At 43.6% G+C, this 20,311-nt stretch overlaps 1 protein-coding gene across 1 annotated transcript; it reads left to right on the forward strand.

Moving 5' to 3' along the window:
* Window positions 1–1,156: 1,156 nt before the first annotated feature.
* Window positions 1,157–3,154, forward strand: LOC127323840 (subtilisin-like protease SBT3.17). Its single transcript, XM_051351955.2, has 3 exons — window positions 1,157–1,491; window positions 1,660–1,757; window positions 2,893–3,154. Exons 1-3 carry the CDS (start codon window positions 1,265–1,267, stop codon window positions 2,991–2,993), a joined length of 426 nt encoding a protein of 141 aa, XP_051207915.1. The 5' UTR covers window positions 1,157–1,264; the 3' UTR covers window positions 2,994–3,154.
* Window positions 3,155–20,311: the final 17,157 nt, after the last annotated feature.

The following is a 20,311-nucleotide window of genomic DNA, read 5'->3' on the forward strand; positions in this document are numbered from 1 at the left end:
CTGCACTCAAGGTGTTGTGCTTAAATTCAGATCGCACCTTGTATGTTCGCGCAAAATGTCGGATGTTTTCTGGAGGAGAAAGTAGTGAACATCCTTCCTTTTACTACTTAGCTTAGTGTTCTTGTTTCTTTTCCTTCTACTGTTTACTGACATTCCGTTAATGTTTTTTCTTGAATCCCTTGTACAAGTTGATAAGGCTTGTAGCAGAAAACAATATTTTTTCTAACTCGCGTATTTCGATTGCCTAGATCTATCTAAGAGTAATGCTTTTAAGTGTTTATGTGACATACCCTCATAGACCGAAAACGGTTAACGTTCTTTTGCAACGTGGATGGTGTAGTCGTACTTTGTCGCCGACCTTAGGGTCGTGAAGCTCCTCGTACAACGACAGACACCACAAGTGGCAACACCTCAAGGTCTCGCACACGTACGGTGTTCGGAGGTGACTCCCGGACCTCGGGTCCAGCCAAGATTGCGGAAGTAGATCTTCTGGATCAAAACCCCAGCAGCGCTACGGCGTACCTAGATGGAGTCAACCCTCACGTGTGCAACTCTTCAAAGAACCGTGTGCAGGAGAGAAAACTAGAGGGAGAGAGGCACCCTGAAGAGGAGGCCTCGGGGATTGTGTCCTCTCCTCCCTCCACGCGACGCCACTATATATACGGGGATGGAGGGGCTAGCCGTCCAACTTGGAGAATGGGAAGGTGGGGCAATGGCCAACCCTTGTGCCTCCGCCCCGCCGAAACCCTAGCAGGCCTCCTTGGCCCATGGGGGTTCGACCGGCCCACTTTAGTGGCCTCCCCTCAGAAAGGTGCCCATTAAGGTTGGTTGCTTTATTTTAGTAATAAATATATATATATGTATATTTAATATTAATTTATTTAATTAATACATAATACATACATATTATTATTCATTTTCCGATGATCTCCGCAAAAAAAAAAAAGACACCTCTTGAACCACTTATTTTTTAGGCGCAGAAAATACCAACTTCATTTCGAGCGTCCCCGCTGAAAAACACAGGCACTTGCTACTAGTCAAGAGCCCCTTGTTTTTCACCGAGCGACTAGTCGGCAAGGAGAAGAACCTTCTGTGAAGAAATCAAACCAAACGTCCGGATAATAGCAGCAGAGCGTGCGAGGTGGACAGAAGATACTTCGCGTAGAAGCCAAAACAGGCCAAGAAGAAGACGCGGAGATACCGAAGGCGACACGCTCACACGACACGGTTATTAAAGCAGAAAGCCACCTCCGAATCAACGGCAATGAAGGCCGAATCCCCGCGTCATCTTCTCCGCAACCCGTCTCTGCTCATCCTCATCCTCCTCGCAGCAGCAGCAGCTTTCCCCCTCGCCCAGATCGCCATGGCGACCGAGCCGGAGCAGACGCCCGCGGCGCAGGACGCGGCCGTGCACATCGTGTACGTGGACCGCCCCGAGGGCGCCGACGCCGAGGAGTTCCACATCCGCACCCTCGCCCCCGTCCTCGGCAGGTACTGTGCCGTGCCGTCGAATCGAACCCAATCCGCGGCTCCGATTTGCGTATGCTTGCAGAGTTTAGTTAGGTCTTTGGGGATCCGGTCTAGCTTGACCTGGTCGCGTTGATCTGCTCTCTTGAGACTGGGTTGTACTATGTGCTAATTTGGGGAAAATTTTGGCAGCGAGGAGAAGGCCAAGGACGCGGTCCTCTACCACTACAAGCACGCTGCCAGCGGATTCTCCGCGAAGCTCACCCCCGCGCAGGTCGAGGACCTCAAGAGTGAGTGCCCCCTTCCTTCTACTAGTCGTTGTGCTGTACTGCTGCTGTACTGGGGGAGGGGGATTCATAGTGAGGAATTTTGTTGCATTCAAGCAGTTTATGCCATCACACAGGCTATATCCAGCCAGAACATGTGGACTTACACAAATAAATTACGATTTGAGTCATGCTCTTGGTAACGCTGTAGAATATCTCCGTGCTACTCACTTGAGATTTTAGTCTGCACCTGTAAGCAGTTAAGAAATGTGGGAGCAATAATGCATTCGATCGCAGGGTAGAAGATTTCTTTGCATTTATACGAATCTGATGCCCAAAAGAACCTTCTCTCTATAAAAAAAGGCTAAAAAGAATATGTTGTCATTTTAGTCTAGACCTGTAAGCAGCTAAGATATGTGGAGCAGTAATGCGTTCATCCCAGGATACAAGATTTCATTGCATATATATACGAATCAGAAGCTAAAAAGAACCTTCTCTACATAAAAACAAGGACTAAAAAGAACCTGTTGAAGCAAGCTCTCCAAAAATATGTTGCTCGGAACATCTGTTTATATGATCAACCCTGTGAAAGGTGGCACCATATGGGAGTTTCGTGCTATATTTACAAGTAGAAGATTCAGTATCGTTTCATACAGACGTTGAATTGGTATGATTATTAATCAAATATCCTACTCTTCCTATAGTGAAGAGGCTTGATGGATGATAAATTTGTGATAGATCTGAACTAAAAATCTTGCATTCTCCATAAGATCTTGTGAAACAGGATTTCCGCTGTTCATTTGTTGGAATTACTATATGTCTGAACTTCTTCCAGTTCTAGCGTGTGGTCATGGTGACTTAACTACAGTTCTGAACCTGTACTACCATGATATGATGAAATGCTAATGCATTTTAGTAGCACACAGTTACCAACTCCCACTTTTCATGACTGCCAGAATGCAGCTGTAGTGCTGTTATCATCATGCCAAATCCATTATTTTAATCTCCGTTCTGTATATGCCAATCTCATCTGGCTAGAATTTAGTGTACTTGCCATTGCTAGAATTGCCTGTTACATAAGCAACATTTGGTACTACATCCTACTGTCTTCACTTGTATGTGTAAGTCTTTCTAAACAAGGTTGTTTGTTGGTTTGCAGAGCAACCCTGTGTTCTTCAGGTCACCCCTAGCCAGACCTACCAGCTCCATGGATCCGAGGGTGGACATGCCGGCACCACGCGCACCATGGGCCTCATGTGATTCCCCAGTGTATGATGATGTTCTAGTACGAGTGTTGTGTGATGGATGTGCATCTCATGGCTTGCTGTGTAATGTTAAATAAGGGATGTATCCGCGTAACCAAGTGAAATGCACATGTACCTGCAAGTTTGATACCAATGTGAGGCAAACGAATTGCTTGATCTGCTCTGTTTTGTGCTGATGCTTTTATATGGATATAGGGTTGTGCTTCCATAGATCCCTAAATGTTACAATAGTGTAAACCTCTGAAGGGGTATCATGGTATTGTGTTTTTTCTTTCCGAGAACACACCCTGGAAGGTGTATCAATCACATAGAAAAAAGGCCAAGATGGCCGATACAAAGCCAAAAAGGCTACAACTTGACTCCACGATACAACGCCACATCGCGATACAACGGTTAAGTGGCAAACAACACACTCTCAACACACCCGATGGTAAACGACTCTTCTTGCCCGACATTCTACCATGAATAGCGAGAAGAGGAGCAAAAAGGCAACTCCCCTCATATGCCAGGGTCTTGACGGACTTGGGGAAGATATCGAACGGAGCATCTGCCACGTCGTACATTGCACCCTAGAAGCGCAAGCCTTGGTTCGCGGCCACCACCTGTAGCACAACACTAACCCCAAACTCCGAAAGCTGCATCATTCCCTCCTCGATGGCCTAGACGACGTCTTCAAGAAGATAACGACACCTTGGCGCTAACGCCGCCTGGTCCGGTGAACTGGACCTAGGGTTTCCCCTGGCATCAGATGTAAAGGAAGGCATGCTGAAGGCCACGACCACGCCTTCAGCAAGGTAACCCCGATGCAGCTGGAGCAGATGGGGGATGAGGATGAAAACCGCCAGCTTTAGCCACCACCACCCGAAGAAGAGGAACATCGACGGTGGTGACGGTTGTGCCCACCACCGGCAACACCACGTAACAACCGCCGGCCAGATCGGGGACCCCCGCATCCGACGTCGGGGCCTCGGTGACAAGGTATCAACTTGTCAATGCCTATGGATTGTAGGCTAGGGTTTAGTTGGAAGTAGAGGGTAAGTAGATCTCGAAGGTTTCAGCCGAAAAGTACTCGACGATTATGAAAACTAGGGTTTGTAGACAATGATTCGATTGATTCGTCGTCCCTCGACTCCCCCTTTATATAGGAGGTGGAGCCGAGGGATTCGTGCTATACAAGTTTATAGAGTCCGGGACGGTTTCTAACTCATCCCGCCATATTACAAATAACACTTCCTATTACAACTCTTTATCTTTCCTTAATAGATCTTGGGCTCCCGAATCTTCTTATTCTTCGGGTATTGGGCCTCCAGTAAACCCCGGGTACCATCTTCGGCAGGCCCATTTGGGATGCCTATGTCAGTAGCCCCCGAGATTTTGCTTGAATCGTAGAATCAAGGAAAATCTCGACTGTTTATTTTTATTCGAAAGCTTTAACTTTTTCATACTTCTTCACATAAAATTCTATATTGTACAGGGATAATGGTAGTTGGGGCTAGTTCATCTGACGGATCAGGTACTAGTTAACTGCTCTAGTGGCAATCCGCAAAAACCTACTTCAAAATCACGTCCCTGGACATGATCTCGGGATACTGGTGTAAACTTCGACAGGTGCCGCTTAAGGTCTTACCATTCTGTCGAGTCCCAGTCAAATTTATCGGGTACCTAACGCGTCCGTTAGGATTTTTCTTCGTATCTGTTGATACGGATAAAGGTAGCAGAGCGCAGTCTTTGGCGATGCCACGCCCAGCAGAACGGATCTGGGGTCTTACCTTCGCAAATTTGCGGCATTCAGAAATTGATCGCAACTTCGGCGTTCTGAGAATATATTGTCGAGTGCTTTTCCGGCTGTTGAAATGGCACATTTTATCGAGTCAAATATGACTTATATTGCTCTCCCGATGGGAGTATATGTAGAGTTAACTATAACTCGAAATATACTCTCTTGCTTTTCTATTTTTCCTTTGTTAATTTCATCGGGCACGCGAACAGCGTTCCTGATGGGAGTAGCCCCCGAGGCTACAACCAAGAACTTGTGCTTGGTTGTAGGCTCAACATTTTAGTCCACCTTGTCGCTATATTGTCATTATTTCCCAATATGATCTTTTTCTTCTTCTTCTCTTTTTTTTTTATCTCTCGGGTGCGCGAACAGCGCTCCCGATGGGAGTAGCCCCCGAGGCTACAGCCAAGGACTTGTGCTTGGTTGTAGGCTCCCGCAATTTCTATACTGCCATACTCGAAATTTTACTTTTTGTCGAAGTAGCCCCCGAGCATTTGGGCAAAAACTTGTATTTGATCAAAGGCTCCCGAAGTATTGAATAATTCTTCCTGTCGCCAATCTTCTTTTATTCTTCTTGTCGACATGCTTCCCTTAATCAAATTTACTTCATCCCTGTTGAATAGTCGTGATTTTTCTGCCCTGTGGGTCCATTGCTTCCACCATGTTGACACGTCGTGCAAGTGGGAGACACACGTCCTCCGCTTTTTCTGGCGCACGTACGGTAACGCCTATCTCTGTAAAAATACCTTTTTTACCCTTGTTTCTAGAAGATCTATTCTCACCACACGATTTCTTCATCCAACGGCACACTGCTTCACCTGATTCTTATATAAACCTTTCTTCAACCTCCGTTCATACACTCGCTTGCGCCGCTCACCTGTTCCTCTTCGCAAAACTTCCCTGCGCCCAACTCTCTACGATCTTCCGCACTCACATACATTGCTCGCCCATTGCCGTTGATGCCACCGCGCGCGCGTCGACTCGCCACAAAGACTCCGGAATCCAAGATGGCCGCCGAGGATCTTGAGTGGGAGAGATCCAAAATCTCCAACCAAGACACCAACATGCTGAAGAGGCTTGGCCTCATGAAGAAGGAGGACGCCATCCGCTTTCCCAGCGAAGAAAGCTACCCCAAGCCTCCAATGGAGTATTGGGTTAGTTTTGTTGATCACCTAATCCGCGGCCTTTCGGCCCCAATTCACGATTTCCTCCGCGGCCTTCTTTTCGTTTATGGGATTCAACTGCACCAGTTGACCCCCAATTCCATCCTTCACATTTCTATTTTCATCACACTTTGCGAATGCTTCCTCGGAATCCCTCCCAATTGGGCTCGTGGAAACGCATTTTACGCCTCCGCCGCAATGGCTCCCACAACGTCACTTATAACATAGGTGGCGTTGTTATCTGTGTTAAATGCGATGTCGACTATTTCGACGTCAAATTTCCTGATTCTGTCCAAGGATGGCGCAAAAAGTGGCTCTACATTCACGAAGAAAGCGCCAACTCCGTTGAGCACAACATAGTTCCTTTCGACGGAAGTGCCAGAATTCAGCGCCGCCGCTCCTGGGATGCCGAAGCTTCCGAGGAAGAGAAAAAGCGACAGAGGCACTCATGTCTCGTATTCGTCGGCTTCAAAACACTCGAGGCAAAGAGCTGTCTGGTGTTCAAATCATCGCCTACTTCCTTAGGATTAGAGTGCAGCCTCTTCGTGCTCGCAAAAATCCCCTTTGGACGTATTCTGGTAAAAATGACGCCAACAGAATCTCCGGTGATCTTTCCACCAAGGACTTGGAGAAGTTGATTCGAAGACTTTCTCGCCTGGGTAAAGACCCAATTCCTTCCTCTTGTCGCGTGGAACCGTACAGCGCCGCCAATCCACTCCCCGAGGTATTTTGTCTTCCCGAGTTTTTATCTTGTTTCGCACTTTCTCTGCATCTCATTATATTGTCATCTCTTTAATTTTCCTTTGGTCACTATTTTTTACAGAACCATCCTATTATGACTTCCCTTCCTCCTCTTCCGGAGGATGGAGAAGTCGAAGAACAGGCCATCGTTGCCGAAGATACTCAAGGTTCTTCTATTCCTGAAAGTGAAGTCGCGGGTTCTCACAAATCTGCGGCTTCTCATGAAAAAGAAGTTGAGTCTGAAGCCAGTGAATCGACGCAATCCCTTCCTCCTGCTGTTTCTCCAAGGAACAAAAGGAAAAGGACTGATGCCGAGGATTCTGGCACCTCTAAGGCTGAAGAAGTTGTTCCTTCTCCTCCGAAGGCAGCTTACGATCCTTATGTTGAATCCCTCGTCAGCTCGTAAGTCGTCTTTATTTCTCCCTATTTTTGTACTCGAAATATTTATCTTGTCTTGCTTTTTATGCTGCCGATTTTTTGATCAATAGTGATGACGAGGAAGAAGTTCCAACTACTGACGTGGCTCCTCGGACAAGCACGTCACGTACTGTACTTGCCTCAGACACGCTAGTTGAAGGAGAAGAAACCTCGCCTCCTCAACAAAACGTCGTCACCACTACTCCACCATCAAGCCCCCTTGCCCCTTCACCAAAAAGGACAAGGGTTGAAAAGATTGTTGAACCTGCCCCTCAGTTGGGCAGTTCGTCGACTCTGCTCTTAGATGATGTAAGCTTGTCGACATCTATATTTTCCTTATTTTGTTTTTTTTTTTTACACCTTTTCTTTTTTTCATGCCAATGTTTCTCTTGCTGTGTTCACCTTGAACAGCCTATGATCAAGGATCTTCTCCGCATCGGTTCCCAATTTATTGGGTACCGTGAATATGCTAATAGAGCCGAAGGTAACGACTTTTATACTTGCTGTTTTTCCTTGATTTTTTACTCCTGTTGCTTGTCGCGATTTTTGATTTTTCTTCTCTCTCTTTTCCATATCTCGACAGAGAAACTTGCAGAGGTCAACGAACGCGCCGACGCACTTGCTCGAAAACTTGAGCAAAGTGAAGCGGCTCGCAAGAAAACCGAACTCGCTGCTAGCAAAGCCAAGGCCGAAGCTGATGAAGCCAAGGCGAAAGCTGCTGGTGTCGAGGAACTGCAGAAAAAACTTGAGGATGCGACAGCTGCCTTAGATGAGCACAAAGCTGCGCAAGCTTCTCGTGAAGAAGGAATCCTCAAGCGTCTGAAAACTCAAAGCCGCCGCACTTTCAGTAATTTTGCTGATCCCTTCTATTTTTATGAGGATCGTTGTTTCTTGTCTTTTCACTAATGCTTTGTTTCCTTGACAGCCCAAACAAACCAGGATTTTGATCTGACGAATCCTGTCGATGATCCTGTCCTTGACGCACTTTCCTATCTGGAGCTTCATGGGTCCGAGATTCGTGAAGGTGTGTCGAATGCTAGCGCAGTATTGTCGGCATTGTTCCCCTACTTCTTCCCGAAGAAAGAGGAGCCTGCAACTTTCCTCAACCTTGCCAAGATGTTCAATACACCGGAAGACCTTGGACTGAAGATGCGCCAAGAAAATATGAAGGTTGCCGTTGAGAACACTGTCGCGTTGGTTGCGACGGTCGATGAGACTATTGACTGGATGAAAGTTGGCGACACCGAGCAGATAGAGCAATCAAGGTGGAAGTCGCTGATTAAGGCAGCCAAGCCCAACACAAAGAAGATCTTGGCCTATCTCGGGATTAAGCCATTGTCGACTCCTAGCTCGTCAAGGCCGGAGGTCTAGTTGCATGCCTCTGTTTTTCTTTCTGTTTCTTTTGCTCTTGTCGCCAAAGTAGTCATTTGGCGACATGTACTTCCTTAGCTCCACTGTAATGCCTTTGTAATTATTCCAAGAGATTAATGAAAACTCTATCTTTGCTTGTTGTTTGATGTTGTCTTGTTTAAATTTCAGTTGATATTTGATAACTATACTCCATCTTCCGCTCCTTCCAATGTTTCGCCTTCTTCTTCTCGCGCGAGGAGAGCTTTTCTTGATGCTGCACTGTCGACGATACCTTGTCGCAAGAACTGGATGAACTTCGACAAAGCAACTTCGGTATGCGAAGAAGCAAACACTTGTGATGATGGAGCAATCTCGTAAGTCATACTGAAGCCGAAAAGGTTGCTCTTCAGCAAGCTCGCGAGGCCGTGGCTGCTAAGGAAATTGCTGCTTCCGAGGCTGAAAAGGCGACTACTCGAGAAAATTTCATGCTCGAATTAATGAATGAAGCCAGTGCAGATATGTCGGGTATGCTTGTTTCATCCTTTGATATCTTTCATCTTCATGCTATTGTCTCTTAAAGGTTTCCACTTCGTTGTTTTGATAGGTACCTTTACTGATGCTGCTGCCGAGGAAGAAAGGGTAAATGCCAGGACGAACCTCCTTGTTAATCTTTCCCTGGACCATGGTTCTTTGTTTTGGGCTACCCCAGAGAGGACTCGCCAAATTGTCAGATTTCAAGATCGCACCTCTCAAACTCGCGATTTCCTTGACTTCTGTACCAAGACCTTGTCCATGGTTTACAACTCCATGTTTCCTCGGAACGTCCAACCAAAAACTCTTCCTGAATTGATGGAAAGGTTCAAGGATGCTCGCAGTATCCATGATTTTGTCAAAGCTCAACTGGTAGCTGGCGTCAGATTTGCTCTTATCATGCTCCAGATCTGCCACTCGAATCTTGACCTTACCCAAGTTGTCGCGAAAGTTCATCAAAAGGTAAAACGTCGAAGAGTTGGTGTTGACAGGATTAACACGAAGGTTACGCCTATAGCCGAAGAAATGATTGAGGACCTTCTTCGGATGGATGCTGACTTTTTTGCCGATGGCCATTATGCCGATTTTCTTGGTGCTGCCCCTGAAGAAAACAGAGTTACTCTTGATGACATATTGAATCAAGACTAGTTATTTTCCTCTTGTAGATATTTCTTCTTTGTAATCCATGACTATATTGTAAAGCAATGATACGTCCAAAACGTATCTACTTTCCCGAACACTTTTGCTATTGTTTTGCCTCTAATTTGTGTGTTTTGGATGCAACTAACACGGACTAACGCTGTTTTCAGCAGAACTGCTCTGGTGTCTCGTTTTTGTGCAGAAATCCAACTTTCGGGAAAAACCTCGGAATTTATGCAGAAGGCCCTATTTTCCCAGGAAACTAACGGAGCCAGAAGGACAATTGAGGTGGAGGCCCGAGGGCCCCACACCATAGGGCGGCGCGGCCCAGGGGGGCCCGTGCGGCCCTGTGGTGTGGCCCCCTCGGCCGGCCTCCGACGCCCTCCTTCGGACTATTTATCGGCCTCGACCTAAAAACGCCAGGGGAGAAGTCGAAGTCGCCAGAAACACTCCAGAACGCCGCCACATCGCGAAACTCCGTCGCGGGAGCCAGAAGTCTCCGTTCTGGCACTCCGCCGGGACGGGGAATTGGAGGAGATCATCGCCGCCATCACCGCCAACGCCTCTACATCAACCAGCCATGTTTCCCCCATCCATGTGTGAGTAATTCCCCCGCTGTAGGCCGAAGGGGATGGTAGGGATTGGATGAGATTGGTCATGTAATAGCATAAGATTGTTAGGGCATAGTGCCTAGTGTCCGTAGTTGGTACTTTGATGATATTGTTGCAACTTGTTATGCTTAATGCTTGCCACTAGGGCCCGAGTGCCATGATCTCAGATCTGAACATGTTATTGTTTCATCAAGATAATCATTGTTTATGGTCTTACCTATAAGTTGTATACACATGTCGCTGTCCGGAATCGATGGCCCCGAAGTGACAGAAATCGGGACAACCGGAGGGAATGGTAGCGATGTGAGGATCACATGTGTTCACGGAGTGTTAATGCTTTGCTCCGGTACTCTATTAAAAGGAGTACCTTAATATCCAGTAGTTTCCCTTGAGGCCCGGCTGCCACCGGCTGGTAGGACAAAAGATGTTGTGCAAGTTTCTCATTGCGAGCACGCACGACTATATATGGAACACATGCCTATTGATTGCTTTGTACTTGGACACCGTTTTATTATTATCTGCAAATGCCCTGCTATGATTGTTACATGAGTTTCTCTCATCCATGCAACGCCCGTCATCTGTCCCCGTGCCTACAGTATTTTAATCCTCTTGTTTACTAAAATCACTACTGCTGTCTCTGTTACTCTGCTTGTTATTTCACTATCGCTATCGCTATAAACCTGTTACTACTGATAAACCCTTGCGAGCAAGTCTGTTTCCAGGTGCAACTGAATTGACAACTCCGTTGTTAAGGCTTCCAAGTGTTCTTTGTCTCCCCTTGTGTCGAATCAATAAATTGGGTTTTACTTCCCTCGAAGACTGTTGCGATCCCCTATACTTGTGGGTCATCAAGACTATTTTCTCGGCGCCGTTGCCGGGGAGCATAGCTTTATTTGGAAGTTCACTTGGATTAATATTGTTCGCTGCAAATTCTCCATCATGGGTAAACCTCGCGATACTAAGATCGCCATATTACCATCCACTACAAGAAAAGGTACAATTCTGAATACCTCTGCTGCTCTTGATTCACCATCTGTGATTGATAAACTTGTTTCACCGCCACATGCTTCGCATGCGGGTACATTTGCTGAATCTGAACACTCTCATAATATTGATAATGTTTCTGCTGTGCTTGATGATAGTGGTTCATTGGGATCTTTTCTAGATGCTACAATTGCTAGGTCTAGACAAATTGAAAATACTGAAACTCCTAATGCTACTACACCCGTTAGTTCACCCGAACTTGGTTATTTTAGTTATTATCATTAGGAAGATTATGTGGAGCTTAATGATGATTTTATTGAAAAATGCAATGCTACTACTGATGCAAGAAAAATTAAAAAGTTGCTTGCGAGAACATGTCTTTAGATATAAACTGTCTCCTGATCCTAAGTTTGCCACATCTCCCATAAACATTAAGGATAAAGATTATGATTTTTCTCTTGATCTATCTCATATAGCTATTGTTGAGAAAACACCCTTTTGTGGTACTGAAAAAGAAAGTGCTGTTGAACACATGACTGAGTTATCTACTCTAAGTAGCTTGTTTTCTGATGATGTTAAGATGCGTACTTACTTTGTTGCTAAAATATTTCCATTCTCATTAAAGGATGACGCTAAAACTTGGTATAATAATTTGCCACCTAATTCTATTAAAAGTCCGAAAGAATTGCTTGATGTTTTCTTCCGCAAATACTTTCCTGCTAGTGCTCAACATATTGCTTTGCAGAGAATTTATAATTTTAATCAGGAAGATGAAGAGAAATTGCCTGAGGCTTGGTCGAGATTCTGCTCTCTTATTAGAGCTCGACCTGAGCATGATTTGGAAAAGCATGATTTACTTGATATATTTTATAGTGGACTAACCATTGAGTCTAGGGCATACCTGGATAGTTGTCTTGGCTGTGTTTTCAGGAAAAGAACTCAGGGCAATATTTGAAGAATTATTGGCTAAAATAAGCCGGAATCATGATGATTGGACTACGCCTGAACCGACTCCAACTCCAATATTGAAGAAGCGGGGTTTAATTAAATTGAATGATGAAGATATGAGGGAAGCCAAGAAGTCTCTCAAGGAGAAAGGTATTAAATCTGAAGATGTGAAGAATCTACCTCCTATTGAAGATATATGTGAGATAATTCCCCCTTCATCCATGATTGAGGTAAACTCCCTTCAACGCTTTACTAGGGAAGATATTCCGTATTCGAAACCTCCTGCACAATGCTTAGATGAGTTTGATAATTATATTGTTAAGCAAGAAAATTTTAATATGAGAGTAGAGAATCATTTAATGGAAAATTCTCAAGCTATTAGTGAATTGCATGATATTGTGGAGAGAACCTCCAATGATGTTAAGATGCTTGTTAAACATTTTCAAATGATTCAAACTCAAATTGATCAACTCACTAAAGTGCAAAATAACTTGTTAGGGAATAATTCTAAAGAGAAACATGCTTATGAAGTAACAACTAGAGGTGGTGTCTCTACCCAGGATCCTTTATATCCTGAAGGGCATCCCAAAAGAGTTGAACAAGATTCTCAACGCATTGAACCTAGTGCTCATTCTAGGAAGAAAAAGAAGAAGAAACATAAAAATGTTGTAGAATCCTACGAACCTGTTAATGATCCTAATAGTATTTCTATTTACGATGCTGAAACCGAAAGTGGTAATGAACATGATAATGATAATGATAATGATAAGAATGATACTCCTGATAAAGAAGAGGTTGAAGAAGAACCTGAAAAGCATGCTAAAAATAAAAAGTACACTAAAGAAGATTTTATTGCTGAGAAACATGGTAATGAAAGAGAACCTTGGGTGCAAAAGCAAATGCCTTTTCCTGCTAAGAAATTAAAATCAAAGGAAGAAGAACACTATAATAAATTTTGCGATTGGATGAAACCTTTATTCTTGCAAATCCCTTTGACTGATGCTATTAAATTGCCTCCTTATTCAAAGTATATGAAAGATATTGTTACTAACAAAAGGAAAATCCCGAATGAGGAAATTTCCACTATGCTTGCTAATTACTCTTTCAATGGCAAAGTTCCGAAGAAGTTGGGCGACCCAGGTATACCTACTATTCCTTGTTCTATTAAGAATAATTATGTTAAAACTGCTCTATGTGACTTGGGAGCCGGTGTTAGTGTTATGCCTTTTTCTCTTTATAAGAGACTTTACTTAGATAAGTTGATACCTACTGATATATCTTTGCAAATGGCTGATAAATCTACTGCTATTCCTGTTGGTATATGTGAGAATGTTCCTGTTCAAGTTACTACTAACTGCTTGATATTAACTGATTTTGTTGTGTTGGAAATGCCGGAAGATGATAATATGTCTATTATTCTTGGGAGACCTTTTCTTAACACCGCAGGGGCTGTTATTGATTGCAATAAAGGAAAGGTTACTTTCAATGTTGATGATAGGGAGCATACCGTTTATTTTCCTAAGAAGATTGAGAAAGCGTGTGGAGTTAATACTATTTCTAATGTGAGAACTATCAAAGTGGGAACTATTGATTGTCCTATATATGAGCCTAAGGAAGAATATCAAATTCTCGTGATTGGATCCATATCAATACAATTCAAGGTAACATGATTGATTTGAGGTTTATTTCTTCTTATGCTATGTAAAATTTATTTGGTGACAAAACTTGATCAACCTTGTTAACGGATACTTTTTATATGCATAGAGGAGGTAAACAACATATTTTTCTTCCTCCACTTGCTCTAGTTGCTGTAGCATTTTTAATTTGCAAAGTTCTTTAGTTATTTGAAGATTTCGAAATTTTTCCTGGCCAGTAATAATAAACTAAATACCCAGAAATGTGCGTTTTTCAAAGTTTTCAAAAATTCACAAAAATTATACCGTTGGTCCTATTTTTCGACGAGGCACCTGGGAACACCAGAGGATGACCTGTGGGGCACCAGAGGGCGCCAGACCACAGGCCGGCGCGGCCAAGGAGGTGGCCGCGCCACCATGTGGTGTGGGCCCCCCTCTGCCCCACTTTGTCATCTCTTTCGCCCAGAACAGTCTCTCTCCCGAAAAAACTCGTACCAAGTTCCTCTCACTCGCGTTTTTGCTCCAGAGCTCCAGATTTTTCGATCTCTTTGCTCAGCCCAGATTTCTGTCTGAAATTTGACACATTTGCTCTTCGGTATGTGACTCCTCCACCCATCCAAGTAGAATTTCGTTTGGTTGAGTATATCTTGAATATTTTGCTGCTGTAGGTAACATGTTTAGTGAGCTTGCATGCTTGTTCTAAGTGGTAGAAACTAGTTTTGATGCATGATTAGTACTCTAGCAAGTTCTTATGGTAGTTTCCCTCAATTATATGTCACCAAATCAAATTTTTATATTGGTTGTTGAAATTTCAGAAAATGGAGTGGAATAGATATCATTTGAACCAGCAAGAATTGGAAGTCCAACAAGTTATGATAGTCAATCGTGAAGAGGGAGTATACCCCTCTTACTACCCGTGCGCGGATTTCATGAGAAGCGCGGGGATACTCGAAGATGTTCAAACTCTAATTTCTCGTGCAGGGCTGAGCGACTTTGTTGAAGGAGAGCCAAGACAATATGTAAAATTAACTATGGCTTTTGTGCAGGACTTCAAGTTTAATTGGTCGCGATCTAACCCCACGGTCCAGTATAAAATTTACAATAAAACTGTCAACTTGCCATTTAGTGCTTTTTGTGCAGCAATTAGAATACCGCAATGGGGGTCGTGCGAGAAGATAAGGGGATCGCCGCAAGAACTCTCGGATCTTTACAAGATGATTTGCGATGGAAGGAGTTTCTCAGGTGAAAGTGGTAAAATCACTAGTATTCAGCTCCCGTCTATCCGCTACTTTGCCTATTTTATTACCAAATGCGTTCTCGCTAAAAGGATTGGTGGTAAACTTTCTATCCCGGATTTGGCTTTTCTAGCTGCAGCACTGCAAAATAGTAGGTCTTATAATTTGGGAGCATTAATAGCTTATAGACTTACTACTAACCGTGAGAAAGGTGGAATTTGTGGAGGTCTCATCGCCTCTCGTTTACTAGCTTTTCATAATGTAGAACCTCATCATTTTGATATTCCATTCCCCATAGAAAAACTTGACATAGCCTCTATGATTAAACATGAATTTGTTTCAGATTCCTCCAACTTGGATAACCTGTATTATAAGATGATATTTTATAAGAAAGTTTGGAGAATAACTAAGAAAACTGAGAAACTGGTAAGATTGCCTGCGCCTGTTTTGTCTAACCTTGATTCCAGGGGAGATTGGTCGGTTACAGAAGGTGCACTGGATGCACACATAGAGAGAGGAGGCAATCATGCAAGAGATGACATAGAGGTTGAGGATCACCTCGACTCATCATCCGATGCAGCAAGTTCCTCGCATCAACATGGTGGATATGCGGAGCCTCCACGCTTTTCTTCTGCACAGGAGCTTTACTATGACTACTCCATGGACTACCCACCGGCGAGGAACAATGACCCTCGTTGGGGTTGAACTCCACTTAGGCCAAAAGCCTAAGCTTGGGGGGAGGTATACCGGCATCACTCATTCTTTGCATATTATGGTTGCTGGATACTTGCACATACTTGTTTTGTTCGTTTGAGTGGTTTTCTAATGAGAGGAAGATGATATTTGGGGAAGTGCTGCCTGAAAACAGATTCTGGAACGTTACTGTAAAAATCGTCAAAAATAACCAGAGCGTCATTTTGAGCTGCAAATTTTTGTGTAGGTTCCCCAGGTTGTTATCTAACTTTCATTAGTTGAACACTTTTCGATCTGAGCAACGTAAGATTTTTGTTAAAATCGATTTCTATACTGCTGTCAGGTTTTGGCAGATTTCTGCCATTTCGCTTTTCTGTGTTTCTTTTAGTTTGCTATTTCTTGATTTCGCTTTGTTTCCTTCCCAAAACACAAAAAGACCAAAAATATTTCTGTTATTTCTCTTCACCATTTGTTTGCTTTAGTTTCTTGCATTTGTTTCACTTTATTTGCTATTTCTAGTTTGCTATAAGAAAACCCAAAAAGATTTTACTTTGTTTGTTTGTTTCCTCTTGTTCTTATTTGCAATTCGAAAACACCAAAAATATTTGCTGTTCTTCTTTGTTTTGTAAAGTTCTTTATGAGTTCAATGGTCTTCGGTGGCTGGAGCGTGGTTTTCATTTCATATTATCCAAGCTACACAAGTGAAAAGGCAATAATGACGATCTACGACAATCTGATTGTGGTGAGAGGCTGGTATGAACTCTATTTGTTTTCATTTTTGTACATATACTCATCCATGTGAGCATGCTTAGTTGGTTCATGTGAGGTATATGTTATTTGAGAAAGCCTAGTAGTTCATGATCTCTCATGTTTAGCTCCAATTTATTAATATGAGTAGCATGTCATGTATGTTTGTTTGCATTGTTTTATTCATAAGTAAGTATGGCATTGTGGTATCCTCCTCTGAATAATTCATTTATATCGACTTGGCACATGCTCACGCATGCATATGACTGAACAAAAAAGTCAATTAAGCCTCGATGATTTATATTGCTTCAGAGTTCTTGTATCACTTTTATGCCTCCGATTAATTTATTTTGCCGCAAGCATGATTATGACAGTTACTGCTCTCTTGATTTGTCGCTCCCTAGTCTATTGCTAGCCTTCACTTGTACTGAGCGGGAACGCTGCTCGTGCTTCCAAACACCTGAAAACCAAGTTGTTCCAAAAGTGTCCACCATAAATACCTATGCATGGCATTTCAAACCATTCCAAGTAAATTCTCATGCGCTACCTTTAAAACCTTCAAAATGCTTCTCAATTTGTGTTTATGTTTCATAGCTCATGAGGAAGTATGTGGTGTTTAGCTTTCAACCTTGTCATTTACTTTTGACGGACTCTCATATGGACTAGTGGCACATCCGCTTATCCAATAATTTTGCAAAAAGAGCTGGCAATGGGATTCCCAGTCCTGAATTAATTAACTTAAATAGACACTCCTCCATGGTTTGTGATTGTTGGACGGCACCCGAAGGATTCGGTTAGCCATGGCTTGTGTAAGCAAAGGTTGGGGGGAGTGTCATCATCATAATAAAACCAAAATAAAAAGGCATTCCTTCATGGTATGAGATTGTTGGCAGGCACCCGAGGATTCGGTTAGCCATGGTTTGTGAAAGAAAGGTTGGAAGGAGTGCCAAATAAATATGCAATAATTCATGGAAGTTAGTGTACCCATTACCATTCGTTGACAACAACAAACACCTCTCAAAATAATTTTACTCCTGATTTCAAAAATGAAAAGCTCTAGCGCATGTTAATCCCTGCTTCCCTCTGCGAAGGGTCAATCTTTTACTTTTATGTTGTGTCTCCATTTCTTTGAGCACTATCTTGAGAGCACAACTGTCATTCTTAGTATAATATGCTTGTCTCAAAATATGATTGATTGTGGTATAACTTTGATGCATTTATCTTTTGACAATCACTACTTCTAGTCTTTCTATGAACTCCAGAGGTGCCCGGGCATTTATGTTTTGCCAACCAAATACAGGCAAGCGAGATACCACTTTATCATACTCTCTTATGAACATTGCAATCCTGCTTACATACATGATTCATGATGCTTATTATTAATTGTTGGTACCTCTCCATGATTGACATAGCTGTTAGATGATCTTATTTACATGTATCTCATTATGAATTGCTTAAGTATTAGCCATATCATGAGAATATATACATCATATGAGCAAATGTGTTCGTGAAAGTTCTTTTATCGCTTAGTTGTTAACTGAATTGCTTGAGGACAAGCAATAAGCTAAGCTTGGGGGGAGTTGATACGTCCAAAACGTATCTACTTTCCCGAACACTTTTGCTATTGTTTTGCCTCTAATTTGTGTGTTTTGGATGCAACTAACACGGACTAACGCTGTTTTCAGCAGAACTGCTCTGGTGTCTCGTTTTTGTGCAGAAATCCAACTTTCGGGAAAAACCTCGGAATTTATGCAGAAGGCCCTATTTTCCCAGGAAACTAACGGAGCCAGAAGGACAATTGAGGTGGAGGCCCGAGGGCCCCACACCATAGGGCGGCGCGGCCCAGGGGGGTCCGCGCGGCCCTGTGGTGTGGCCCCCTCGGCCGGCCTCCGACGCCCTCCTTCGGACTATTTATCGGCCTCGACCTAAAAACGCCAGGGGAGAAGTCGAAGTCGCCAGAAACACTCCAGAACGCCGCCACATCGCGAAACTCCGTCGCGGGAGCCAGAAGTCTCCGTTCTGGCACTCCGCCGGGACGGGGAATTGGAGGAGATCATCGCCGCCATCACCGCCAACGCCTCTACATCAACCAGCCATGTTTCCCCCATCCATGTGTGAGTAATTCCCCCGCTGTAGGCCGAAGGGGATGGTAGGGATTGGATGAGATTGGTCATGTAATAGCATAAGATTGTTAGGGCATAGTGCCTAGTGTCCGTAGTTGGTACTTTGATGATATTGTTGCAACTTGTTATGCTTAATGCTTGCCACTAGGGCCCGAGTGCCATGATCTCAGATCTGAACATGTTATTGTTTCATCAAGATAATCATTGTTTATGGTCTTACCTATAAGTTGTATACACATGTCGCTGTCCGGAATCGATGGCCCCGAAGTGACAGAAATTGGGACAACCAGAGGGAATGGTAGCGATATGAGGATCACATGTGTTCACGGAGTGTTAATGCTTTGCTCCGGTACTCTATTAAAAGGAGTACCTTAATATCCAGTAGTTTCCCTTGAGGCCCGGCTGCCACCGGCTGGTAGGACAAAAGATGTTGTGCAAGTTTCTCATTGCGAGCACGCACGACTATATATGGAACACATGCCTATTGATTGCTTTGTACTTGGACACCGTTTTATTATTATCTGCAAATGCCCTGCTATGATTGTTACATGAGTTTCTCTCATCCATGCAACGCCCGTCATCCGTCCCCGTGCCTACAGTATTTTAATCCTGCTGTTTACTAAAATCACTACTGCTGTCTCTGTTACTCTGCGTTATTTCACTAAGTATCTTGCTATAAACCTGTTACTACTGATAAACCCTTGCGAGCAAGTCTGTTTCCAGGTGCAACTGAATTGACAACTCCGTTGTTAAGGCTTCCAAGTGTTCTTTGTCTCCCCTTATGTCGAATCAATAAATTGGGTTTTACTTCCCTCGAAGACTGTTGCGATCCCCTATACTTGTGGGTCATCAAGCAATCATTATATTTCTCTGTTTGTCTAGCCCCCGAGTGTTTCGGTGACTCTTTGCTGTATTTGTATATTTGCGAGGTTTTGAACCAAGGCATTTATATATTTATGGTGAATATGAGCCCCCGAGCTTTTTATTGAGTACTATTTTGTATTTTTATTGACTCACGAGGTATTTGAATACCAAGACAAGGCTTTTCTTTTGTCGATGAACTATATTGAAATTCGTCGGAGCAAAGACTTTGATAATGTCGATAAAGAAGAAAAGTTATATTGCCACTATCTTTATTATATTGCAGCACCGCGAGCCCGCCTCATTAAAAACCTTCTCCGGCCCCACTCGGTGCCCCGAAAAAGGAAAAGAGTGCGTCTGAAAACTCGCGGGCGTTTCAGTACATTGAAGTTTTACAAGGACTATATTTCGACTCTAGGCGTAGAACCGCCTAAGTTGCGCCACGTTCCAGGGGTTTGGCTCCTCCACCCCTGTCTTCTTGTCCTTTATCCTGTATGCTCCTCCTCCGATTACTTCCGTGACAATGTAAGGGCCAAGCCATGGTGACTCGAGTTTTTCATGACTTTTTTGCGTGAGTCGAAGAACTAGGTCTCCCACCTGAAAAGATCTTGGCCGCAAACGTCGACTGTGGTAATTCTTCAAGTCCTGTTGATATTTGGTTACCCGAGATAGTACTTCATCTCGAGCTTCATCAAGTGCGTCGACGTCGTCTTCTAGCGCTCTTCTCGACGTTTCTTCATCATATTCAGCGACACGTGGAGAGTTGTGCTCTATCTCGATTGGTAGTACTGCCTCTGCTCCATGAACCAGGAAAAACGGAGTTTCCTGCGTTGCTTTGTGTTTGGTGTTGTTCGGATGC

The sequence above is a fragment of the Lolium perenne genome, chromosome 1 (assembly GCF_019359855.2).
Source record: "Lolium perenne isolate Kyuss_39 chromosome 1, Kyuss_2.0, whole genome shotgun sequence".
In the NCBI taxonomy this organism is placed as follows: Eukaryota; Viridiplantae; Streptophyta; class Magnoliopsida; order Poales; family Poaceae; genus Lolium; species Lolium perenne.

Excerpts from the sequence above, each read along its gene's own strand:
- LOC127323840 (XM_051351955.2), top strand. The coding sequence starts at position 1,265 with ATGAAGGCCGAATCCCCGCGTCATCTTCTCCGCAACCCGTCTCTGCTC. Across the intron at positions 1,492-1,659 it reads CTCGCCCCCGTCCTCGGCAG|CGAGGAGAAGGCCAAGGACG; the intron begins GTACTGTGCCGT and ends AAATTTTGGCAG. Across the intron at positions 1,758-2,892 it reads GCAGGTCGAGGACCTCAAGA|AGCAACCCTGTGTTCTTCAG; the intron begins GTGAGTGCCCCC and ends GTTGGTTTGCAG.